The 22,507-nt window shown below is 32.0% G+C and overlaps 1 protein-coding gene across 3 annotated transcripts; it reads right to left on the bottom strand.

The window, feature by feature from the left end:
• Positions 1-479: 479 nt before the first annotated feature.
• Positions 480-22,278, bottom strand: LOC131652455 (lysine-specific demethylase JMJ17-like). 3 transcript variants are annotated; one of them, XM_058922306.1, is made up of 33 exons: positions 20,756-22,278; positions 19,429-19,486; positions 18,077-18,199; positions 17,337-17,394; positions 17,119-17,255; positions 14,925-15,086; positions 14,762-14,848; positions 13,557-13,730; positions 13,174-13,326; positions 12,894-13,085; positions 12,743-12,808; positions 12,074-12,169; positions 11,253-11,339; positions 9,958-10,074; positions 9,672-9,879; positions 9,513-9,577; positions 9,284-9,342; positions 9,061-9,192; positions 8,813-8,963; positions 8,391-8,726; positions 7,516-7,689; positions 6,807-6,868; positions 6,334-6,412; positions 5,397-5,546; positions 5,180-5,313; positions 4,324-4,441; positions 4,161-4,231; positions 2,740-2,884; positions 2,481-2,630; positions 2,235-2,330; positions 2,061-2,156; positions 1,497-1,681; positions 480-837 (listed from the first exon to the last, which is right to left on the bottom strand). In XM_058922306.1, the coding sequence occupies exons 1-33, from the start codon at positions 22,090-22,092 to the stop codon at positions 588-590; spliced, it is 5,508 nt and encodes a 1,835-aa protein (XP_058778289.1). In that variant the 5' UTR covers positions 22,093-22,278; the 3' UTR covers positions 480-587. The 3 variants fall into 3 exon arrangements, 2 of the variants coding, with proteins under 2 accessions (XP_058778289.1, XP_058778290.1); XM_058922307.1 differs by lacking the exons at positions 480-837; positions 1,497-1,681; positions 2,061-2,156; positions 2,235-2,330 and having other exon boundaries at positions 2,493-2,630; positions 2,736-2,884; XR_009298715.1 differs by lacking the exons at positions 480-837; positions 1,497-1,681; positions 2,061-2,156; ... (1 more) ...; positions 2,481-2,630; positions 2,740-2,884 and having other exon boundaries at positions 5,190-5,313.
• Between the last annotated feature and the right edge of the window lie 229 nt (positions 22,279-22,507).

Raw genomic sequence — 22,507 nt, 5'->3', positions numbered from 1 at the left:
GTTTTAAATGTATTCAAATTTCAGTGTTGATACTAAGTGTAAAAAATGATATTCTAAACTTATTTTTTAATTAAGAAAAACTTTACATATTATTTTTGAACCACTGCGTTTTTTTATAAAACATTCATTTCATTTCTTTACTATGATGGATTCTCTTTAAAATGTTGTCGACAATCATGTTCTTAATTTAAAAATTTTAAAAATAAAAATAAAAAAACCCTTCCCTTACATCCTTAAAAGCCTCCAAAATACTATTGTTTGTGTTATCTTTAAGGGAAGCATCCTTTGGAGAAATTGGCTAAAATTCAATTGGGATAGAACTTGCAAGGAGTGAATGGTCAGAGTGTGCTGTGGTTTACCAAAATTCTCTCAACCTTTATAAAATTAAACTTGACTGTGTTAATTGACTCCATCTTCATCCTAATTAATTAAAGATGGAGTGACATGCAAATAAACGGCTTACTATAACAAGGATCAAAGATGAAAATAAATTTCCCATTAAGATGGATTAAAAATGCCTGAGACAACAACACTAGAATCAATTTAATCAATTTAATGACCAATGACTGACTACCTACTATGCATTGTTATGGTTTTATCCATATAAATGGAGAGAGACTTTGAAGATCAACACGTCTTTTAGTTACTCTTCTAAATGACTTGCGAATTTTCCACCTTAGACATTCTATCCCATCTAACCTAAAATTACTATCATCTTCATTCCTGGGTGCATGTACCTTGCAAGTGTCACTTGGCACATCTCTCTTCCGTTTCTTTATGGGGTTATTATGCCTGGGAGAAGGGGTTTTAGGCTCCTCTAGTTTCCCAGTAGTTAATCTGCAAAGCATAAAAAATACTCAATAAAAAGTACAAAAAAGTAAACAAATTGATGCCATAAATGGAGCTTTAGTAGATGGTCAAAATAAGATAGAAAGATTATTTCGGACTCCATGTTCATTTATTAACCAGGGAACGGGTGTACATACATAAAAACTAATTGAACTGCTGCTGGACAGCATTCACCACTATATATAGTGGCATATAAGGTACACCTGTTGATAAGTACAAATTTACTAAAAATTTGTTCCTCATTTCTACGATGGGACGGAGTCTTTCTGTTGGTAATTCGAACTTGAAAACTAGGGCCCTGTTTACTTTGAAAACATTTTCAATTTCCATTTCCTAAACTCTTAGTTTTACTTATTAACAAGTTGAAAAGAGACTTTTAGTGAGTTATTGTGATATATAGAAGATAAAGAGCTACTTAAAGATATACATTTTAGGAAATAATGAAAAATAGCTATTTCAAAATTTTTATTGTATCCAAAAAAGAAAAACGATTATTCACAAAGAGTCTTTTCTCATTGTTGTATTTTAGAAAATGAAAATATAAAAAGTTTGACTTAGTACTCCATGGGTTGCTAAAAGGCAAGGCAATGTAAATCTCAAGCAAAACAAATTTTAAAGCTACAACAAAAAATATACAATAATCTGACCTGTCATGGTTAGTAGGCAATCCTGTACACGGGTTGCATGCAGGGCAAATGTAGATATCTTGCGTGCATGATAATTTCATACAATCAAAGTGATACCACTCACTACATCGATAACATGCAATCATCCTTCCGGGATCAAAGGGCTTTCGACAAATACAATAAAGCATGCATCGAGCTCTTAACATCTGTTATGAATAAAAACACTACTCGATCAATATCATGTTAAATACATGTAAATAAAATGGCATTTCAATAATACAGAAAGGATTCAGACTCATCATTATCAGGCTGGGTTTGGTTTGGGAGAAAATGGGTTGAGATCCATTTAGAAAATTTTGGATTGGGTCGTAACAAATTTAATTTGAAAAGCTATAAAAAAGATTATGTTATGTCAAATGAGAGGGGTTTAAATTGATTCAACCTAAATCGGGCTCATCCTTGTTTCTCTTGAAATTAACCAACTACCGGAACCAAACTAATTTTTAACTTCACATCATAAGGTTGACCAGATTTGGTGGTCAATTCAAACTCACTTGCACCTAATAGATATGATAACCCCCTTACCTTGAGTTCCTCATTTACATCAACAGGCAAGTTTTCACCTTCCAATACAAGTTCATATACTTTATCTAGGCCGAGTGCTCCAGAATCATTTGATATCTGTCAATAATATATAAATAGTTAAAATCTAGCCTCAAGAGAGAGATAGGTCAAGGACTATGACAATACGTTCAGAACCTTTTTGGCTAGTTCTACCCAGTGCAAGCCCAAGCACTTCACATTAGTAAGTTTCAGCATATAGTGATCTTTGGGTGATATTTCCATAGACATTCCCTGTCATGTATTTTTACGTTTCAGATTTATGGGCAATAAATTTAATAAAAGAAATAACGTGAGAGCAAGTACTTGAAATAAAATAAGGAGACAGGCTATATCATGTTCTTGCCATGCAAAAAACATAAAAACCTGGCCAGCAGCGCATACCTCTTTCAGATGTTTCTGAATCTCTTCAATAGTGGGCTTAACTGCACCACTTAACAACATATCGACTTGAATCTTCCATAAGTATTTTGCTAAAGCCAACTCAAGGTCACAACTATCACCCTGATCATGGACAACAGCCACTTTGCTAGCCTATATATATGAAACATATTCAATAAGCAAAACCAACACAAATATTATTGCAGGGTGATTAAAATTGTTTAGGAAAATAGACTTTGTTAAATATAAATAAATAACCTGCCTTTATCGCAGTGATCAATTTTTTAGAGATGATGGTAATATCTTTGTCGATATAAGTTGATGAATGGTTCACTATTTCTCTCAAGCCAGATTTGCATGCAAAGGCTTTCTCAATAAGTTGGTTCAGAAGATCTTTTTCGTCAATCCTGACATACAAGATACACAAACAAATGAATTGCAGGTTTCAGAATGTTATAAATTAATCGCCCACAAGAAAAAATCAACAAAAAAACTGGAACATAAGAGCAGACTAGAGACAACTGAGTTGAGCAAACATGACCAACTATCACTGCAAAGAACAGAGGTTTGTTTACCCAAAATGAAGTGCATCTAAGCGTTGTTTGGTAATGCTGTAGCTTTTGATGGTTTTGTTTTTATAAAAGCAGAATCTACCAAATCTAAAGAGACTCTTAAGATTTGTGGTTGGGCCTAACTCAGCATGACAAAACCGGCTTAGCCGACTTGTAAGGTGAGAATTGCTCCCTCCCACTCACAGTTATCTATGGCAAATTGCAGAAAATAACGGAAGCTAAAAATCCACCATATATGGCAGAACGGAAAATTGCAGAAGCATGACAAAAAACTATTATATACTCAAAAAAACAGTAACATCACCAAAAAACCAAAAACAGAGCATAAAACTTACAAAACAGAATTATATATGGAGGAAACTAGAAATTCATATATCAAATAATCAAAATCTTCAAATAGACATTGTAAGGTAAATAAAATAGATGGGACATGTCTTTAAGTACCTCAAAACATTCAATTCATAAAAGACATTATAAAACAGAACAATAAAGACTTAATAACTTAAAACACTTCTCAACAATTTTGTGCAAGCTAGAACATTGCCCTTCTTTCCCATTAGATGGTCTTTGGTTCTTGCTATTCCTCCACTAATCAATTTCATGCAAAAACTACAGGGAGTTCTCTTTGAACCGCCAACCCCAGAGGTTAGGGAGATTTCCTGATTTTCAGACATTGGCTAAACTATACAAAGTAGAAAATAAAACAACCTCCGGCTGGATTAGCAGAACACCTTAAAGTAAAATTTTGGGAGGATTTAAAAGACTTATTTTAGGATATACCCTAAGGAGAGAAGATTTTACAGGAGGGGGTCTAAATAGATATGTAGGGAGCGTAGCAAGAGGTTTTGAGGGCGTGCATGGAGTATGGTCTCAGGGAGGTAAATGTGGAGGAGGGTAAATACATCCTAGAGCTTTCGTCGCCTTTTGGTCTTACTATAGCTAATACGTATTTTAGGAAAAGAGATGCGCAACTTATTACATCTACAAGCCAATAGCTTTAAAAAAAAAAAACATCTACCTATTGTGCTTTAATAAATTGTTTTGAAGAAAACTAATGCCAATAAGTCAATCTTCCCAGAAGCAAAATAAGATTTTAAGAGAATCATATTACCACAGAGAAAAACATTCAGCATCAGACAGAAGTTCGACAAGGATGTTCAATTCAATATGTTTCTCGAACCTCTGCATAAAGCAAATGAATATTAAGACAATTGAGTTTCCACGAAAGTAAAGAAACTATTAAACTACAATTAAAATGAGACATAATACCCTACCAGGAGGGAACTTCCATTTGAATATTGGGATTTACCCTTCAAAATTTCACAGTAAGAGCACTTGTAGTCGCCAAGGCCAGCATCTGTTTCTGTTAGTCCAATGCACCGCAAGTGATAGCTGTTCATAAGCAAGATAAATCAAAATCCACTCACAAGATAATGAAGTAGAGAATACATAATGTAAAGCAAATCATTCAGAAAGCATAAAGCAACAAAGGTACAAAAACAACAATGAACTTTTTATGAGATTGCAAATAAAGAGTAGGACTCAATCCTCATTTTGTTCTTTACAGAAACACCAAAATAATAAAAGCATCCATCTATGTGAAGACTAAATGTTAGGGAGCTTCTATGCTTAAAAGATTTTAGTCCTGCTGGTTTTCCTTTACTAATAGTAATAGGTGAATGATTATCATTTAATGAAGCTGCGTCATTTGATTTTTTACCTATTATTGAAACTTTCACATATTACAATTTAATCATTGACTTTGAAATATTTTTAATTCATAATTAAAGTAAACTAATAATAATAATAATCTGAAATTGATTATTACAAGTTTTTATATTAAACTAATATGATTATATCAAAATTTAAGTTATATTGAGCACAAACTGTTTAGATAAATAAGTGCAGCTGAATATTCAAACGAACCTGAACTAAATAATTTACAGAGATGAGCACAAACTGTTTACATGTCTTTAATAAATGATAGCTCAGTCAACTTATGACAAAATAATGGTAGAAAACTCTTAAAATTTGAAGGGTACCATAGAAATTCTCTAGATATTATTGCCTGATATATTTTTCAGAGCTACTCAACTGCCATTACTACAAACAAGGCAATAAGTACGTTACCGGTCCATACAAGTGGAACAAGTAAGAAAGTCCTGGTCTTGAGAATCAACAAAGCAGCAGTTGCATAGGTTTGGTTCCTTCTGATTTTGCAACTTGCCATATATGTATAGCGATCTATCTAGAGTCTGTTTTATCTGAAAAATATCATGCAAAGTCTCCTAAGAGTACTTAATATGCAAATGGATTACAGAAAGGGAAAAAAATGTCAAGATCAAACCTTCAGCAGTGCATGAAGCAGCGATTTTTCATTTTGGAATAAAGCTCCAATATTGTCAATGCATCTTTTCTTCCAATTTTCCACCTTCTCAACTTCAGATAATATTGAGTCAAGTTCTGAACAACTAAAGGCAACAGAATCTCCAAGTTCCTGAATTTAAGCAAATAAATGTCAAACATGCATATGAGCCAGTGATATGCCATGTCCTACTAGCATAGTGTCGCGACAGTTGTGAAAGTTTTCACTTTTAATATTTGAATTCCACATAACTAACTGACTAACAAATAAGCCTGATATCCCAAAGATAACTCTTAGAACTATGGTTGGGCCTAACTCAAACTAACAAAACCGGTTTGTAAGGTGAGGTTGCCCCCACTCCCATCCTATGTGGGATTTTTTGACACACACCCTCATGCCCAGCACTACTGGGCTTAGAGTGTGGCCTGATAGCAAAAACCTGATAACATGTGGCCCAACGGATCTTGGATAGACTTTGACGCCATGTTAGAATTGTGGTTGAGCTTAATTCACCCTTACAAAACTGACTTGTAAGGTGAGGATTGCCCTCACCAATAAACATATGTTCAAGGCCATATCTCATCCGACGTGGGGCTCATTAACAACATTTAGTAAATTAAGAATAAAATGAAACTCTTGCACAACAAAAGTGTAAAATAAAAAGGAAGAGTTTTGAAGGAACTTAATAGTGCAACTCTTAAAGCTTAAAGTAAATCACAAATGAGATAATGTGAAGAAAGAAAACAGCAACTCTAAAAATTCATATCAAGATAGAAGGAAGCTCTTTGCGATGACTACCGCTTTTTAGAAATGGCATAGCAACATAACAACTCAGAAAATAAGCTATAGAGATGTAATGCACCCTATAATCAATCTATTGATGCATAAGGCTTCCAATTGATGCATTTAGAAACTATACCTTGAGCTGCAATAATGATGACCAAGTTCGTTCCCTAGAACTTAGACGAAAAAATTGATGCACTTGCTCTTGCCACAACCTAAATAAAATACATTACATAGGTATGTCAAATGTTTAAAACACAGAAATTAGAAAAGCACAAGTCTCCATTGACTCAATCGATAGTGATGTACTTGAGCAATATATTCTAGATCAAGATGGCTTAGATAGCGTACTAAACAAACATCAGAAAGAACTATTAGAAGGCCTTGAATCAATTAGAACATGGCCTCAGTAATAGGTTACAAAAATATTTAAAAGTGTAAACAGGAATTTGACTGAAACCCATAATGATGAAAGAAGACCTTACATGGATAGAAGAAGAAGCGTCTAAAGAACGCCAAAAGAAGTATGAATTGACATTTAGAAGACTAAAACTAACTACACTAACATCACATATTATCTTAATTCTACAACCAACAAATAGGACTTACATATGCTTTCCAATGGCTTCTTCAAGTTGACAATTTACATCCGTAAAGGTCATTTTAATAATCTGCAGATATAAGTTGTAGATGTAAGCTGTTGATAGCAAAACAGTTTTAATAAAGTACTGTAATTAAGAACATGCTAAGAAGTTATCTCTTGACCCTTTTGCCCCCCAAAAGCCTCTAAATTAATTATTCAGCATGGTTGTTAATGTATCAATAGAAGTAGTTGTAAATTTAATTGAGGATGATGCTCATTGATATAAGCTATGTGAAACTTCTACACAAACATTTGGTTACAAATTTTAATTTTTGTTCCACTTTTTTACAATTAATTGTAAGCAAAGACCATACAAATCACAGCATTCCAAAAAAACTAAGCCTAGTAAAACGTCAGTTGAGATACAGCAAGAAGTACACCTACATCTAGGCCCTGGCAACCATACTATTTTGTCAATAATTCGATTTAGGAAAACCCAACTCATGTCATCATAAGTTTTTTCCAAAACCAACTGAAAAACTAAAACAACATTTCTCCTTAGTCTTACAATATTATCCCGCAAAAAAGGATCAAATATGTGATATATTACAAATTACAAGTTTAAAAAAATTATCACACAGGTGTTATTCCACTTCTGGGAACGAATAAATTGAACAAAAGGAGCTATAGATCTTTAAAATAATATAGACAACAGAAAATTACACAAACAAGTACCTGATAATCGGTAAGAATATCTTGAATATCAGTTAATTTACATCTTATAGAATTGCAAGGTTTAGATATCCCCTCTAACGCTCTCCTAAGCCATTCAACCCCATTAACTAGAACTTTCAAAAGAGCACCAGAAACAGCGGAATGAGAGAGGCCTTCCGCAACTTCCAAAACATCCTACAGAAATGGCAACCACCTCTTATCAATAATGATTATGAAGAAGAATATATCCCTTTCTTTAAAAAAGAAGAAATTCAGTTAGATGAAGAGAAAAATTATATAGATAAGGAATCTAGCTGATTAAAGATTAAAGCAGAAATTAACCAATACAGTACAGAAGTTAAATGGAATGGAACAAAGAAGATCAACAATTCACTTGGAATATACCTGTTAATGAAACCCCAGTATATAGCACATGTGCTATACGGCAAATAGATGCCAGATACGTAATCTAATCACAAATAAGACATTTTACTTGCTATATATATTTTAGGGGAGAGAGAGAGGGGAGGGATAAAAAATTAATAAATAAAAAGTATTTGAAAAAAAAAAACTTCCAGAAGGAAAAGAAATCCATGAAGCAATGATTGAATGTAAAAACGAAACTGAGATCATAGCTACACAGTATAGTTATAAGTTATAACTTATAACTATTTGAATTATGTCACTCTTTTCATTGAATTGCAACAAGGTACACTGATACCAGGTATTCTATAAAGCACTCAAATTAATGAAGTGATATAACCAGTGTTGAGTAATATAATTGGAATAAGAAAGTGCAAGCAGCATAGTCAACCAGAAAACAAGTGGGTAGAACCGCAGCTCTGTGCAAATACAATACTTAGGAGCATAAATTATGACTTCAGAGAAACAGTAACCTTTAAAGAAGGAGAATGATTGCAGAAACATAGGGCTCTTTTGCACCACTGCAGTGTAGAACAAGATGCTTGAAGCTTTGAAATATCACTGAAGTCAAAACCAAGAGATGCACCAGATGCTATGGCAGACTGAATTCTTGTAATCAAATCTTCCACTTTAAACAATAAACCACTGCTTATTCCATGAACAGTATTATCCAATTCAAATAAGCGCTGAGCATCATCAAGTAGAGAATGTGCTTCACACTCCCATTTTTTGCAGTTATTCAAAACTAATTCAAGCGTCCTTCTTTCTTCTAAATGTACTTTAAGATGCTTTGATTGAGAAACCAACAACTAAAAGAAAAGAATCAAAGTGTTATATTTACTGTATATATTTGCAGCAAAGGAAAAAACTAAAATAAACAGGACAAAATACGAACCTGCAAGTCCCCGACATTTCGCACAGAGTTTGACACACAATTAGATGATGCTAAATATGGCTTTGCATTCCTTAACCAAGAATTAGCTTCCGATAACGCTTCTTTGACATCATTAAGTAAGGCAAGATTAACAAAAATATTTTCTGAAGCTCTGCAAAAGACCAGCATATGCAAAAAAAATGGTATCAGCCAAAATAAGATTGTCACGGTTACTAAAGATAGAACAAACATCTCAAGAATTTGAGAACCTTAGCATGTCCTCAAAATCAGAAATAGAAGCCTCAGATGAAAGAATCTCTTCAGCTCTTTCCTCCCAACGCATGGCAACACCAAGCACACGTGATAAACTGACGAATTGCTTCTCTCTCTCAATTCCCAGCCTTAAGAATCAATAACAAAAGCAAGAAGTTGAATAAAAAAATAAATGTAACAATGTGCCAATTAAAACAAGGAATAGTAATAAAAAATTACATAGTGGCCTCCTTCAGCAGTTGCTGAATGAATTCGAGGTGCATCTTAGAATCATGTGCCTGTATCAATTCCACGTGATTTTAATCAGTTTTTGATGCTGTAAGAATTGCTTGAGCATTTAATACAAAGCAGGTTAGCCCCTGTATACTAAGAAAGCTGTCATCTTCCAATATCTTTTTATAACAAAAGAGAGAGTGAAAGTAAAGCACTGGTAAGAACAATAATTTACCTTGGAAGCTTTTTGTCGGCAAATAGCCTTCTTGAGCTCAATCTCAACTAGAGGCAACTCATCAACTGTAAAACATAAACAAAAACCTTGGCACTGTAAATTGACCAGAAAATAAACAAAAGATTCAAACTATCATAAAGCTGCAATAATCCACAATACCTTGAATTTTCAAAGAGAAACCTTTATCAAGAATGCTTTTCAATTCATCAACTGCATTATGATGATCTCCCTGTCTGTGAACTCTCCCTAAAACATCATTAAAGTGAGAAACCCACGACACAGCATCTGAATGGTAATTCCTTAGTAACCTCAACTCTGGTACATCAACTGTAAAACTGTCCCATTCCTTAAGCAGCAAACCAACATTCTGCATATTTCCTTAGTTAATCAAGCTATGCTTTTTAACTCACAGAAAACGAACCGAGATGAAGATACAGATGCAAACCTTGAGATTCATAGGACCTTCTAACATGCTACGAGATTGAGAACTACAAGATTCTGCCTGATTTAATAGATTCTGAAGCGCATCTATCTCTGGGAGTTGAACTTGAAGATCCGCAATCTATTGAAACCATGAATATCACGTTATTCCTTAGGTAATTTATTTAGTGCATGATAAGTGAGCATGTCTGAGAATTATGTACATTACACACACGGAGTAATTATTTCATGCAATAGAAAGACATTAGGATTAAATGAATGTCAAACTCGTTCAGTAATGCATGATTGGTGCAGATAATTATATTAATATCATGTCACAGTTAGAATATATGAAAAATATCAAAATTGTATCTTAAGAGTAATTTAGGGTAACTTAGTTTGTCCCTAACGATTAATTTTCCTATTTCCTTATATACCGTAAGAGATGAAGAGACCCATTTTTGGGGAATGTATATTGGGAGCAACCAAACCTTATATCATAGAAAAGTACAAAAGAAATAAATTGTTGCAAGATCAAGTGCAGAAGCATAATATTAAGCTTTGGCATCGGCTATTGGTTTGCCCATCAGAGCTCGCATACTTTAGAAGCTTATAATTGGAACGCTTAAGGAGATGACACTGATTTTTATAATCAATCACAGATAGCAGTGCTGAGTGGCCGACCCCAAAAATGGGATAGCGGAATAGGATATAACGGGATGGCCGCTATTTGATCATTTTTTGGAAAAATTACAACAATAATAATTATAAACATATGAAGTGCAAAGGGAAGAACGAGAGGGAGAAACTTGTGATTTTGATCATTTTTTTGGACAAATTACATTAATAATGATAAACATATGAAGTGCATAGGGAAGAACGAGTATTTTTCTTTAGTACGGCTGAGGTGCAGAAATGTCGGTGAAGGAAGGTTACGGTTGAGCCTCAACCCAAATTTGATTGAAAAACCCAAAAATACCCTTAAAACAGTTTAAATTGAAGGGATAATTTCGGTTTTCAATGGGGAAAAGGATAACGGGATAGAAACCGCTCCGGGCCGGGAACCACTCTGCTCCTGATACCTTCTGCTCCGCTAAGGCTCTTCCCATATCGACCGCCTCCACGCACGCACGCGCGCACACATACACGGAGAACAAGTGGTATTTTTCTCTTTCTCAACAAATTTAATTTTACATTAAATAAAAGATAATTGCAACTCCAGTTGTCACACATGAACTTAATTTTTTGCTCTGACATTTGTAATCTTGTGAAATTAAGAAGGCCTGTTTAAATGTATACAATTTCCAGAGTTTTTATTACCTCTGATTTTAACTTGTAAAGAACACCAACATCTAATTCAGCAGGATCTCTAACTGAAATGCAGCTTCTGACACTATCCATCCACGCCTGGTTGATCTCAAACAAAAAAATCACATGAGCAATATATAGAATAGAAGTAATACAGTGACTTAATCAGCAAGCGTAGACCCTATAGTAAGCAACTTCCCAAGTACAAAAACTGAGGAAGTTTAGAACATAATTCAAGCCTTAATATATATATATATAAATATATATATATATATATATATATATATATATATATATATATATATATATATATATATATATATATATATATATATATATATATATATACAAACCAGATAAATTCTTTCTTAGTCGCTTAATGGATCCACTCATCTTTGGTAGGATAGAATGTCCATTTGAATTTTTTCAATGGTTAACCCATTTATGGAGAATGGAAAGCAATCCTGATATTACTGCTGTCCTTACATTTATAAAAAAAAATGTATCAACAAACTCCTAACCTTCTAAGTGTGTGTTTGGAAACTTAGAATATCAGGGTCACCGTGTGGTTCACTCAAAGCTGTGTATTTGGAAACTTAGAACATCACGGTGTCACTGTGTGGTTCAATCAAAGTTATGCCTACGGGAGGTTATGCATTTTGTGGCGAAGGGTTTGGCACTGTGATTTGAAACACATTCTTAATTTAAAAAAAAAACACATTTTGAGAGAAAGATATAAGTGACTTTAAACATAAAAAAAATTAAACTATAGATTAGTCATAGAATTATAAGGGTAAAAAAAATATCAAACTATTATAACCGTTAACATCTACCTTGGTTGAAGAAATCTTCCTTTTTAATTTTTTAGTCCCTTTCACGTAGATGGGTATTCCACAAGCTCTAGAGTATAGAAGTTCCAACTCAGACAACTGAAACAAACAATATCAATCAAATTGAATGGACTGGAAAGAAGAATCAAGATATCATGTTATCATTAAATTTCATTGTGGTAGCAACAAAAATTGATTATCATATTTACAAAAGATATAATATAAGGGCCCAATTCTTTTCCTTTTTTTAGAAATATAGCTTTTTGGTTAAAATAATCTTTTAAAAAGTTTATAAGAATTATATGGGGGAAAAGCCAAACCAAAAAAAAACTGTTTCAAAGCTTTTCTCATAGGCTAAAATTGCAGCCTCTGTAAGAAGCTCTAAAAACAATTAGACCAAAGTGACTTGTCATTAAAAAAAAAAATACTTGATAAAATTTTCCTAAAGTTAATATAGCCTCTGGAAATAGCCAACCAGTTAGACTTTTGAGGAGGGGAAAGAAAAAAATGAATGAAAATAAAGTTGTTTAATGTTTTTCTCATAGGCTAAAAATAGAAACCACTCAAAGATGCTTTCTTTGACAAAAATTATATCATAAAATCAAATTTTATAAAACAAATGTGTCCTCAAGATATGAAGAAAAGACATGTGAAGAGCCTCCAAGAAAGTACATTGGAACATGTTGACAAAGCAGTCTCAATGTCTTGAACTAACAACCTTGCTTCTTTTGCATATTCCTGCATCAGAACAAGTTAACACGATAAATAAATGGCAGTAAATCGCAACCACCAAAAACAATATAACATTTTGTTGTCAAAGCACCTTCAACTTATGATAATGAGGCTCGTTGCATGGTACAGGGTTAAATGTCAGTAACTCATTAACATAATCTATATGAATTTTCTTGAAACTTGAGTCTTGATGACTCAACTTCAATTCAATTTTTGTGACACAATCTTTTATCCCTTCTGCCCATTTCTGAGCTTCAGTCAAACTCCTTACCATATCCCGAACCTAAATCCCAAAACAAAGTAGAATTTAGTTGAGTGAAGTGCAGAATGTTTTTGTTCAAACACATTTAAAAGACACAACTAGAACTCACAGAATCCATCTCAGAACCAGCCCAAAGAAACTGTTCAGCTTTCCTTAGTGCGATAACAGATGCATCAGTCACAAAAACATTCTGAAGAATAGTACTAGATTGCAGAAGCCATTCTGTAGCAAGTTGAGTGAACGTAATGGAGCTACCTTTCACCTATACACAACCAGGAGTCTCAGAAGACTATATTACATGTTTTAAATAAATACAAAGTATATCCATAACAATACCAGCATTATATTATATTATTCCATAAAATGTAACACAGCAAACCACTACTAGGAGAGCAGCATAGTCAAAATATAGAAGTTGATTTAAGAAAGATAAGCAAACTTAAGTATTGGAAACAATATTGTTATTTGGTGGGGGTGAAAGAAATATATGACCTTTTTTGTCAAAGCACTCAGACATGAAGACTGCTTTTTTGCACTTCTACTCTCAGCTTTTTCTTCAGAAATATATTTGTCAATTGAAAATGCCAAGTCATTCAATTCACCAAGTGAATGACGATAGAGAAGACGGAGTTTAGCAGTTTTGCACTCACAAAGGTGTTCCCAATGCTGCACAAGAGAAAACTGAATTCAGCATATAAAACAAAAAAACATCTGTAAGTGAAAAAACCAAGATTATTCAAATCCTAGATATCTTAATCTGTCCAAATGACTTCCAGACATTACAATATCAACATTTCAAATACTTTTCTCAGAATACCAGTGTACAACAGTATATTTCCTTGTACATATGAGATTAATACACATCACTAAGAGATTAAATTCAGTCTTATTTTGTATTTATGGAAGGAACCGTTGATCATAATTGGAGAAATTGACAAGGGTAGTTTCATTTTCTAGAATATTCTGTTTATTATTTTAGATCACACGCTCTTCTAATGAAACAATTAGAAAAAGCTTATCAGAAAAAAAAAATTATCTGCTTAAAACTCTTAATTTTACTTGAAAATTTAACTAATTGGGAATTACAAAGATATATGTGTTTGTAAAGCCAAATTAAGAACTACAAGGTTCCTAATTACGCTAGTCCAGAAAAATAATAGGGATCCTCGTATTGGTCAATTGTCACAATAATCTTATCCCTGATCGGCACTAGTTCAACAACACCAGTCAAGCATTCTCTTGCTGGGTAGGGCGGCTACGCTAACCAACCGACTCCATGAATTCTTATGATGTATTAGTGCTAATCAGCATGACTTTCAAATTTGAAAAAAATACAAGCACTAAATACCAATCATCTTCATTTACATGAGATGTGAACACACAACCACAACCTCTTTCCTGGATAGATATCAGTTTTCTGATACGTTAGCAGCTCACATAAGGCAGAATATTAAAGAGAAAACGCTGCAGTTGAGCACCCTCATAAAGGTGCTAAAATATCTATTTCATCCTCCAATGACAAGTTGAAACTGCTAATGTGAATACTGAACAGCAAAAATGGATAGACACACATTTTATATGCCAATTCGTATATAAAAAAGTTTCCCAAAATCCTGACATTGATGTCAATAGAGGAAGATGAATGCTTCACGGCAATCAAACACAATATCAATAACCTCAAAATCACATTCATTCACCTCCAGACACACAAAAGATGATGGCCTGCAACTGCATACAACTGCAGAGAGATAGAGATATTGCTGGCAAATGATGCATGCTGGATCCTGTAAAAGACACCGGTAAATAAGACCAAAATGATCAAAATCATGAATTATTCTTGCATGTTTAAACAATCAGTACCTCTTCAGTTCCTACATATTGGGGACACTTCCGAGGAGCTAAACGAGAAGATTTAACAATACCATTTTTCCAAAGTTTCTCCCTCCAGGATTTTTCTCTATCGAGTATTTTCAGCAATTCAATTTTCAAATAAGATGACCCTCTGCTGTCAACATCACCATACTGAACATTGAAAATCAACACATTAGAGTCTGCAACATTGACCAAAACTAAACTATTCATAATAATAATAATAATAATAATAATAATAATAATAATAATAATAATAATAATAATAATAATAATAATAATAACAACAACAACAACAACAACAACAATAACAATAACAATAGCAATAACAATAACAATAACAATAACAATAACAATAACAACAACAACAACAATAACAATAATAATAATAATAATAACAATAATAATGAGGAGGAGAAAGCTATCTTGTTCCCTTAGAGCACAAGCTAAGCAACTCAACATTGTAATATTCTTACAAGTCGAGCATTCAATTTTTTAAAGTCAAAATATTGTTTTTTCAATGGTAAAGTTTTACTTTTAGATTTGCTAACTTCTTCCCTTAGGACACAAGTTAGCAAGACCCTAACAATAATAATAATAATAATAATAATAATAATAATAATAATAATAATAATAATAATAATAATAATAATAATAATAATAATAATAATAATAATAATAATAATAATAATAATAATAATAATAATAATAATAATAATAATAATAATAATAATAATAATAATAATAATAATAATAATAATAATAATAATAATAATAATAATAATAATAATAATAATAATAATAATAATAATAATAATAATAATAATAATAATAATAATAATAATAATAATAATAATAATAATAATAATAATAATAATAATAATAATAATAATAATAATAATAATAATAATAATAATAATAATAATAATAATAATAATAATAATAATAATAATAATAATAATAATAATAATAATAATAATAATAATAATAATAATAATAATAATAATAATAATAATAATAATAATAATAATAATAATAATAATAATAATAATAATAATAATAATAATAATAATAATAATAATAATAATAATAATAATAATAATAATAATAATAATAATAATAATAATAATAATAATAATAATAATAATAATAATAATAATAATAATAATAATAATAATAATAATAATAATAATAATAATAATAATAATAATAATAATAATAATAATAATAATAATAATAATAATAATAATAATAATAATAATAATAATAATAATAATAATAATAATAATAATAATAATAATAATAATAATAATAATAATAATAATAATAATAATAATAATAATAATAATAATAATAATAATAATAATAATAATAATAATAATAATAATAATAATAATAATAATAATAATAATAATAATAATAATAATAATAATAATAATAATAATAATAATAATAATAATAATAATAATAATAATAATAATAATAATAATAATAATAATAATAATAATAATAATAATAATAATAATAATAATAATAATAATAATAATAATAATAATAATAATAATAATAATAATAATAATAATAATAATAATAATAATAATAATAATAATAATAATAATAATAATAATAATAATAATAATAATAATAATAATAATAATAATAATAATAATAATAATAATAATAATAATAATAATAATAATAATAATAATAATAATAATAATAATAATAATAATAATAATAATAATAATAATAATAATAATAATAATAATAATAATAATAATAATAATATGAAAGTATTAGTGCACTCTGTCTAAGTATTGGTCGGAGGAGGTAAGGAATCCCCTTTAAACACATTTTCACAAAAACATGCACAGCGCTGGTTGCAGTGATCTGTCACAGTTATTCCTTTACATGAGCAAAAAGACATTGAACAGACTTATGCTGGGAGTAGGTTAGTTTGCTAGTATGATTTCATTATAACTATAAATTATAAAAATGGAACATGTTTCCCGAATTGTGGAAGGAAATGTGGAAACGAAAACTTCAGAAAAATATTGGAGAAAGGATAGCAAAACAGCATTTTAGTGATCATAATGAATACATACTGCAGACCGTCTCTGTTTTTTAAGTCTCATTAAGATATTATTATTTCAACAAATGCAACATACTAAAAACATGTGTAAACCTGGGCTACTACACAAAGAAGCTCCTCGTGAGACAAGACAGCTGTTTTGTGATACCGCTTATAGAGATCAGCTCCAAATGCACCGTATGGTAGCCAGTCAGCTGGAGCAAAATTGACTGCCTCTGCACAATTTAGACCTGAGAACACAATACAATTGGCATGCTTTAGATTGTATTTAAGCTGGCAATTTTGGATGCTGATAGAATGTAACCACATACCAAGATTGAAACCACCATGGTAAGATCTGGGGAAAGTAATGACAAAATTTCCAGGCTCCTGGCAAGTAAAAGAAATGGGTTAAAGATTTTAATACATACATAGAGAAGACAGTGATAAACAAAAGCAGTAATTCTGCAGTGTAGATTTCCTGGAAAACATGCAACAAGGTACATTGAAAATGAGCTATCATAAGTTTTTACCGAAAATGAGCTATCACAGCGTCTGTTTTAGTTGAAATTTTAATGCATAGTAACTACAATAGCAACTCATAATAGTCCCACAGATTAAATTATAAACTTCAACTAGCTGTGAAGTGCTTGTTTATAATTATATTCCATTCAACATAATACTACCTCAAGTCTTTTTTCATGAAGAACAAAAAACCAAATGATTATGAGAAAAGAATGGCATTTGAAAGAGTTCATATTAAATGTTTTTCGAAAAATACCCACAGTGCTTATTAATTGCATCCACTAACACAGGAAATAAGGGGATTTTTAGTTAACAAGACATAGGGCAAAAAAGTAATTCCAACAATAAATACTCTAGAAAATTTGTCTCTGTTTCTTATAACTAGGACAAAGTAAATAGCTCAATTGCTTCTTGTAAAAAAGGACCGGGTAGGGAATAATTCACATCAATGTAATGCATGTTTCTTCTAATTATATCATTTTAATGGAATCACGTATTTACAACAGCAAACTACAGATTCAACGATGATAAGCTAGGTATATGAAACCTGAAGTACGCTGTAGACAGGAACACCATTTTCTTGCAAGACAGATGGGTTTAACATGGTAACAAGCTGAAAAAGCAGATCAGGTTGTGCATCGAAAAGGTCAGGAAGGCTTCTTCTCATCACCTGCAAGGAAATTGATTATTTTATGACACGGTCAACATATATGTGTCCACTCAAACACGTACAAACATTAACTAACATGTCCTTAAAAGTTAAAATTGAAAATTCAGGGCCTGTTTGGTTTCAAAAAAATTGATTTTTTTTTTAAATAAATATAATTTAATTAGAAAAGTGATACCTTTCACTTTACTTTCTGTTTAAAATTTTTATAGGAAACAGCAAAAACAGAAATGAAAATGGTTCACTTCAGGAACCAAAATGAAAACAAGGTTGGAGATTTGCAATTAGAAATGGAAAGAAAAAATGTTTTCTCAAATAAAACAGACAAACCCAGCAGCATATGAGCATTATATAAATCCCTGAGATTGTTTTCCACATTTTGGAATTTAAAGTGGGAGATTTTACATATAAGACACAATAAAGGAACTAGTTCACATAAAATGAAATGTGGGCAGTACCAATTATGATGTCCTCGTAATTTCAAGCAATGATAATCAAAAGATTCATTTTCTATAAACATGTAAGCTAAAATAGTTTCACATTTAGCAATATATTTTATTTTACAGGACAGGCTAGATATAAATAATTTTTGGCAAAATGCAACTGTCCAAATTTAAATAATTTCAATTGAATATCTGTATAAGCTTGCTTGTAATTGTACATCTGTAATTTTAATATCATTGTAAAGTTAGGTAAGATTAAATGACCTATCAGCAAGGGATGGCACATAATCTGCCAAGCCATGATGCCATGGAGGAAAATTGACAACACTTTTGATTCTCACCTGAATACAATTATTTTAAATTTAAAAAATCCCCTATACTGTGTATAACTACTAGCTATATTCATTGTTATTGGGGAAAAAGGTGCATGTCATGGTTATTCCACCTCTTGTTTTGTTCTTCTACATAAAAAATTAAATGATTTTAATGGATGAGTATAATCCATTGGATAAAATTACCTTTCTATCTTAACTACTTCACTTACTTTCCTTGTCATGAACATCCATCATGTGCACCCACGGCTACTGAGTGAATACACATGTCTGTTCAAAAAGACACTAGCTGGGGTTCTATATAAAATAAGTTTGGATGGTTACTACGTAAATCTTTATTCCGAAAAGTATGAGGTTGAAAAACAAACAAAATTAAGAGAAAATTACATGCTATTGGGTGGGGAAATAAATTAGAAAAAGTATTGGTGTATAGATAGAACAAGAACCCAAGACCTACCTTCTCAAATGCCCTGGCTTGACTACCAGGAACACTGTACCAGCACTTTGGCTCTCCCCTAGAACAAAAGAAATTAGAATCAACATTACAAGGCAGATAAAATGGCGTGGCAGTAGCAATCTAGAATCTGAATATATTTCAGAAAATCCTAAAAAAGTTTATTTCCACATTATGTCCCAAGGATAAGCAAATTTAAAGAAACGCAGAGAAGACAAAAATTAGTGAAAATTGAGATGTGCAAAAATAATATTATGGGTCACAGACTCTTTTTAAAAATGTGCCATGGAGAAATAAATATTTACATTTGCGGAGGCCAAAATCTTAACCAAATGGTCGCTCAATAATTAGAATTTGCCATCAAAATGTAGAACAGTAGAAGCAATACAAACCAAAACCAGAATAGTATATTTCTGAGGGAGGAGAAAACCTTCCAAGTTCCAACACAATTTGAAATTAAAGGGGATATAAGGATGTCATAAGAAATCATTTGCTTCTTTCTTTCTATTTTGGCTTCATAGAAACTAGACATCAATGTAACCTCAATAAAAGTTTCAGTTGATGATTAGATATTTTTATATGAAATGATTCATGCTTAAAAAGTGTAAATATTACAGCATAGCTTCAAAACCAAGACTGAGTGGAAAGGGTCGGGGGAAATTAGGAGGACTGCTACTGCCTTTTTAATTTCATAGTGATATCAAATATCAAGGGTATTTTTTGGCTCCCAGTTTTGCAAGGTAAGCTTTTGTCTTCTTAGATGGAGAGTATCTCATAGATATTTCAGACCTTGTGCTTCTTTGCCTAATACTTATGCTAGTCTTTTGTATTAACCCTTCGGTTCCTCAAGGGAAAGGGGCCCAAATTAATATGGGGTTCAGTAGGAAGGTAAGGAAAGACTTAACAAGAATTGCCCCAGCAAAGGATTACACTACAGTACCACCCCGAACGATTCGACCTGAGCTGAAGTTCATTAACCAGTTGGGTACCTAATATTTATGCTATTGAATCAACAAGTTCAGATTGTACATCAGAAGTACACGGGGACCAACAAGTTTAACACAGTAAATTTTTTGGAAAGACAAACAAATCTAACTCCTGTGATCATGTTATTATAATTGAATATGTCCACTTCATTAATAGTTGGGATTCCACTACTACATCCCTTCAATTTTTCCTATTTACATACAATAAAAACAGACATAATTCCAGGCAAAAAAGGTTTTGCTAAAACAAAAGTATGAATTGATGGTGTTCATAATGAATACGTATGACAGAAAATAAAATGAATTAAAAATTGAAACAAGGATAAAATAAAATTAGAGCATACCAGTGTAGATAATTCATCGAATAAAAGCAGTGATCCTCAAAATGCCAGCAAAAGGATGAGAATAGCATTCCTATATACAGCCAGGGTACCATAACACCAGTGATATTGTGATGAACAGCTCGAAGCATTGAGCCTTTCAACTTAGGCAAGTTATTAAGATTCCATGGATTAGTAGAGTATTCTTCCCATAACTTATCATCAATAGATTGCGGTTTCTGATTAGTTTCATTTGGGAAACCACTCCCATAGATAGATGTATCCAAATCATTTCCATACATGACCTCGACCTCACCAACTGAACCTTCCACTATCTCCCAGAATTTTTTCTCTATTTGCACCCTGGAAACAGGTCCCTGTCCAAACCATCTCCTCCTCGACCTATCCGCAATGCGTTTAAAAGTTTCCAACGAATATTGCTTCCCGGGCACAAAACCAAAACTGTCCCTATCAGAACTCAAGCAGTTGAAACAATACCAGTTTCCTAGAGGGATTTGCTTCAACGGCGGTGAAAGACAATAAATATGCCACCCTTTATCACACCTATCACACAAAAGCATCACATCCCCATGCAACCCACTTTTACATTGCTCACAACTCTGATCACGGTTTACTTCCTTTACTTTCCGATCCTTAACTTTCAAACCATCTACAACTCCGTGATGCTTCTTCGACACCGAAGCCTGTACCATTACCCCGTGATCACTCTTACAATCTTCCTCCACCTCCACACTTTTCTTACAAGTGCTCGCGGGCATTCCTTTATTAATCCGGTTACAATAAATTTCATAATCATAAAGATGCTCCCTATACAACTGACACAAGACATGCTTAGCACAATCCGAAATCTTCCCCGAAGATTTCACAAACCTAGCAACCTCACCCCATTTCTTTCCATCCACAACCTTATCATACCCCCCAAACCTCTTCACACCATTAAAAACCTTACACAAATCCAAATCCTCCCCTTCAAACACAATCTTCTTCTTAAGCTTCTTACTACAATGATCCTTCAAAAACCTAGAATACTCCAACTCAAAAGTCTTGGAATCAGAAGCAGCAGGACGAACCTGAAGCTTATGAATAGCCTGAGTCTTAGTCGGAAAAGTGAAAGAATCTAGATCCAATGCAAAAGGGGGTTTCCAGTTGTTAGGAGGAACGATTCTACAAATCCCAAACGGTTCAGCTACGGGTCTAATCTTGTAAATAAACTCCAAAGGATCTTTGAATTCATCTTCGGTTGGGTAAAACACGGGAGCGGATGGTATAGTAGTGGATGAAACACTCAAATTTGGACCTACTACGCCTTTTTCAACAGCCCTAGGTTTACCCTTTCCCATAACTGTTACTAGTAGAATTCTAATGCGAAATCATGGATGTGAGGGAAATGGTAAAGCATGGAAGTAAATAGCAGAGAGAGATATTGGAGTTTGTTACCTTTCGGTGGCACGAGGATGAGTCAATGAGGGTGGAGAAGATGGATATGTGGATATTTTGGAGTAGTAGTAAACTCTCAACTTCTTTTCTATTAATAAAAGGAAAATGCTAATACTAAAACGACTTTTTTTTCTTTTTTGTCAAAAAAAGAAAATCACGACTTCGTGTGAGAAAGCTTCGTGGAAAAGAAAATAATAATAATATTATAATAATAGAGTTTAATAGTTACTGTAAGGGTGTGTTTGAATTGACGGTGGAGAGAATTGATTCTAGTAGAATTGAGTTTGGTATAATTAATTTTAAAAGACTTGAGTTTAG

This window comes from Vicia villosa, linkage group LG2 (assembly GCF_029867415.1).
Source record: "Vicia villosa cultivar HV-30 ecotype Madison, WI linkage group LG2, Vvil1.0, whole genome shotgun sequence".
Classification (NCBI taxonomy): Eukaryota; Viridiplantae; Streptophyta; class Magnoliopsida; order Fabales; family Fabaceae; genus Vicia; species Vicia villosa.
Note: the sequence above shows the minus strand (reverse complement) of the source record. Positions and strands in the feature narration are given on the sequence as shown.

Bases quoted from the DNA above. Each gene is read 5' to 3' on its own strand.
- LOC131652455 (XM_058922306.1), bottom strand. From the start codon at position 22,092: ATGGGAAAGGGTAAACCTAGGGCTGTTGAAAAAGGCGTAGTAGGTCCA. The intron at 13,327-13,556 runs GTCATATATTTC...GGTTGTGTATAG, and splicing joins TGAGTGCTTTGACAAAAAAG to GTGAAAGGTAGCTCCATTAC. The intron at 8,727-8,812 runs GTTCGTATTTTG...CTTTTCTTTTAG, and splicing joins GAAATGTCGGGGACTTGCAG to TTGTTGGTTTCTCAATCAAA.